This window comes from Dreissena polymorpha, chromosome 16 (genome assembly GCF_020536995.1).
Source record: "Dreissena polymorpha isolate Duluth1 chromosome 16, UMN_Dpol_1.0, whole genome shotgun sequence".
Lineage (NCBI taxonomy): Eukaryota > Metazoa > Mollusca > Bivalvia > Myida > Dreissenidae > Dreissena > Dreissena polymorpha.
This window is the reverse complement of record NC_068370.1, coordinates 11,256,990-11,261,380: the sequence shown is the minus strand read 5'-3', so window position 1 is coordinate 11,261,380 and position 4,391 is coordinate 11,256,990. Positions and strand designations below refer to the sequence as shown.

At 43.0% G+C, this 4,391-nt stretch overlaps 2 protein-coding genes across 2 annotated transcripts; both read left to right on the top strand.

Moving 5' to 3' along the window:
- Positions 1-4,150, top strand: LOC127861663 (selenoprotein Pb-like). Its single transcript, XM_052400351.1, has 3 exons — positions 1-149; positions 517-720; positions 1,987-4,150. Exons 1-3 carry the CDS (start codon positions 1-3, stop codon positions 2,453-2,455), a joined length of 822 nt encoding a protein of 273 aa, XP_052256311.1. The 3' UTR covers positions 2,456-4,150.
- LOC127862844 (uncharacterized) lies at positions 2,499-4,150 on the top strand. Its single transcript, XM_052402101.1, has 3 exons — positions 2,499-2,558; positions 2,700-3,002; positions 3,117-4,150. Exons 1-3 carry the CDS (start codon positions 2,499-2,501, stop codon positions 3,633-3,635), a joined length of 882 nt encoding a protein of 293 aa, XP_052258061.1. The 3' UTR covers positions 3,636-4,150.
- Positions 4,151-4,391: the final 241 nt, after the last annotated feature.

Sequence of the window (4,391 nt, the reverse complement as noted above, 5' to 3'; positions counted from 1 at the left end):
ATGTCGTCTACCGCCCGCATGGACGGTGAACGGCGTGGCTCCGATGGAAGGCACGCGCGGTCACGTGACAGTCTTGGCCCTACTGCAGGCCAGCTGACCTTTGTGTCTCTGGCAAGCGGCTGGGTGAGTCAACTGGACGTATACGTCATGTTATATTATTGAAATGTCACTAGGGCATGTCGCCATAATCAAAACGTGCGTTTTAAATCGTTTTAATTGATCCAGAGAAAAATGAAATCAACACAAAAACACAATAAAACAATATATAATTATTACATTATTCATACAATAAAATCAAATACATAAGAAATGGTTATCAAAGTTAACGGCTTAAGTTTTGTGAACATGTCATGATGATGCTCTGAGATATTTGTTACACCACAATCATCAAAATCATACAAAGTACACATTCATGATCACCGATAAAACACGTAGAAGTCATCGTAAACTGCACTTCGAAATGGCATTTGTTGAGAGACGGTTTGTTTTCTAATCATTTTCTTTTTGTGTTACAAGGCTGCAGAATATACGCGGACAGCTCGCCCAGCAGAATATCACTGACATCCGTTTCCTGGTCGTCAACGCGGCCGACCAGCACTCCGTTGATAACGTCGGGGAGCTGGCAAGGCGTGTCACATTTCCGGTCTACCAGGATACGGAGCGCGCTCAGATCTGGCGTCAACTCGGGGGCGAAAAGGACGACCTGCTCGTTTACGACAGGTACGGTATTAAGTTTAACCCATTTAGGCCTAGTGGACTCTCCCATCCTTCTAAATTGGATCAATTTATTTGCAAAATAAGGGATGTCTAGTATATTTATTTCTATATTTAGAATATTTTTTACAGAAATTCCTTTAAGAAAACAGCGCAGACCAAGATCATGTGGCGTCTCATCTGGGTCTACGCTGTTTGCCAAGGCCTTTTTTCCATACGCTTTGCATAAATCGGTTAATATACATTCAACGAAAATGTGTCGAAATCCTTTTTCTTATGGAAAGAGAATATTTTTACTATTTTTCCTGGGCAGAACCAGTACATAGTGTCGTAGGCACTATCTTTAAACATAACGTATATTTATTCACGTGTACATCTTTTTTCGCATGCAACAAGTACATCGCGTCAACAGCGTTCGATTCAACGTTTTTTTTTGTCGGTGTACTACAGGGCCTGGTACGCGAAAACTGTTAACACATTAAGTATTTAAATGTGGTATCTGAGAAAGATATTACACAGTCTGGTAGAAAAGCTATTATCAACCAGGACCCGATGGTCAGGTTACCGCTGGGAGGAGTTTATACATAGTTTAAGCACAGATAGCGGATGACCTTAGCTACCTCGGAGAGTGCGTCATCCGCGTCCGAGTTTTGTCTGTGTAACCCAGTTTTGGGTCAGATAAGTTCGAGTGCACTAAAGTGATAAACGGGTGATAAGTCTGTATCACTTAGTCCGTGAATGCTAATTTATAATGACATGCGTTGTGAAATAAGTCAAAGAACACATTCAAATTACACCTTACTTAATAGTGACCTATAAAAGATAAACCTTACATTTCATTCCCCCCACCCGAAAACACACACACACAAAACTCGCTTATTTGGGCAGTATGAATGCAGCAAGCATATGCAGATTCGTTATATGAAAAACAAAAGGCAAGGGATACTGTAAACACATTTAAAAGTGAAATTCACGTTTGTTTGTCTAATGAAATGTTTAAATGTGCAAACTAAGCAACCATGCGTTAGGTCAATATGGAGGCACCAAAAAATATTTGAACAAGGCTCGATCACACATGTTGGCAAATTTGTCAATTAAACCAGGAAATTCGTTATTTTACATCCATTTTTTAAAAAAACTTTAAATGAACATTGAAATAAAATAGCCATATTTTACAATTCACTATGTACCTAATTCTAATAAAGAAACAACAACAGCAATAACAGTTCGCATCCGACTTGCTAATGAATCATCATCTTCTTATGGTTACAGGTGTGGCCTACTAACCCACCATCTCCGACTACCGAACAGCCTTCTGAACAAACGTCACTTCCAGAACGCCCTTTGGGAGACCTACTTCGACAATCCTTGCCAGTGCGACCTCTCATCCTCCCAAATTCTTCCGGTGGCCGTCGTCACGCCTGCCCCAAATCGCCGCCGTCCCAATAACCGAGGTTCCCGTAACCAGAATCACAATGGTCAGCATAATCATCATCATCATCATAACCACCATCAACATCAGCAAGGTCACAGAAACACGCGTATGAAGCGCGACTTATCTAGAAGCCACGATTCACCAAACGAGCTCATCCTTATTCGAAGCCGAATGCGCGAGATTCTCTCTAACCGGATATCAAGTTGTCGACCAGACGATACACTGTGTCACATCATCCGATCGAATGGGTTACCGTTCCGACCAAATCACCGTAGGTTTGTAAAGAAAAACCTAAACCGACGTTGAGACCAGCGTACTGATGTGCATAGTCAATGTTTCTGTCCTCGTTATGCAAAACCTGTACACTGCAACTGCACAGACACAGTCATGTCGTTTGGTCGTTCCGCAAGTTTGGAAATGTCTTACTGCGCTTGCGCTCCTGTGTCGACTTGTATCGTGAGCCAACAAACGATAGACCAATCGATGCGACACGCCTCCCATCATCGTCACCAACATCACCATGGCAGCAGTGAGCTTCAGTACACAGTAGAAAATATTCAAGACTCGTGTGCTTGCGAACAATGTGACTCGTATATTGCTCCTACACAGTCGTCCTGACAATGACCTGTCGCTGGCTGACAATGACAGCCCACTGATAACACACAGTCGTCCTGACAATGACCTGTCGCTCGCTGACAATCACAGCCCACTGATAGCACACAGTCGTCCTGACAATGACCTGTCGCAAGCTGACAATGACAGTCCACTGACAGCACACAGTCGTCCTGACAATGACCTGTTGCTAGCTGACAATTACAGCCCACTGAAAACACACAGTCGTCCTGACAATGACCTGTCGTAAGCTGACAATGACAGTCCACTGATAACACACAGTCGTCCTGACAATGATCTGTCGCAAGCTGACAATGACAGTCCATTGATAGCACACAGTCGTCATGACAATGACCTGTCGCAAGCTGACAATGACAGTCCATTGACAGCACACAGTCGTCCTGACAATGACCTGTCGCTAGCTGACGATGAAAGTCCACTGATAACACACAGTCGTCCTGACAATGACCTGTCGCAAGCTGACTATGAAAGTCCACTGATAGCAGACAGTCGTCATGACAATGACCTGTCGCTCGCTGACAATCACAGCCCACTGATAGCACACAGTCGTCATGACAATGACCTGTCGCAAGCTGACAATGACAGTCCACTGAAAGCTCACAGTCATCCTGACAATGATCTGTCGCTAGCTGACAATGACAGTCCACTGATAACACACAGTCATTCTGACAATGACCTGTCGCTGGCTGACACTCACAGTCCACTGATAACACACAGTCGTCCAGACAATGACCTGTCGCAAGCTGACAATGACAGCCCACTGATAACACACAGTCGTTCTGACAGTGCCCTGTCTCTGGCTGACAATGACAACCCACTGAAAACGCACAGGCCTCCTGACAATGAGCTGTAGCTAGCTGACACGTCACCGAAAACACTCAGTCATCTAGAACATGACCTGTTGCTATGTGACAATGACACGGTCGTGGACAAACCAATGCGTCTTGACAGTGACGTCATAACAGCTGACAATGACAGACTGCTCTCACAAATTAGATTTATTGGCAGCAAGACGACAAGGCCATATAGGGATTAACTAAATTTGATAGTTACTTATTCAAAAGTTCCTAATGATTAATCCGTTTATGTACTATAAACACGATCCGATGACGCAAGTAGCAAAATTATTGTAAATGTTATTTGTCCGACTGCTTGGAAATCGCAATTAAGTACAAAATCGGATTAACAAAACTTTTATCTGTGAACTATCAAAGACCAAAGATCAGAAACAAAGCATACGTCCATTTGCCACCCACCGTTATGAAGGATCACCGACAAACCAGGGATGGGGCGGTGATCCAGACTTGTGGATTGCAAACGGACGTTCATATCGCACCCATTGTCGAATAAAACAATCATTCTAAATTATTTGGCCGTTGTTGTTGTTGTCGTTGTCGTTGGTGTAGTTGACGTGCAATCTATGACAAACCAATCAGGAGAAATGGCGTTCAGAAAAAATCATTATCACAATTATGCAACATTCACATTTGCAAACATTTGAAATGTTAGAATTTTAATCGTTCAAATGTTCGACAAATAAAGGAAAAGTCGAGTGCCAAGATAAAAAGACGCAATTACAATTAATTGAGATGTGCTTTCAGCTTAATAG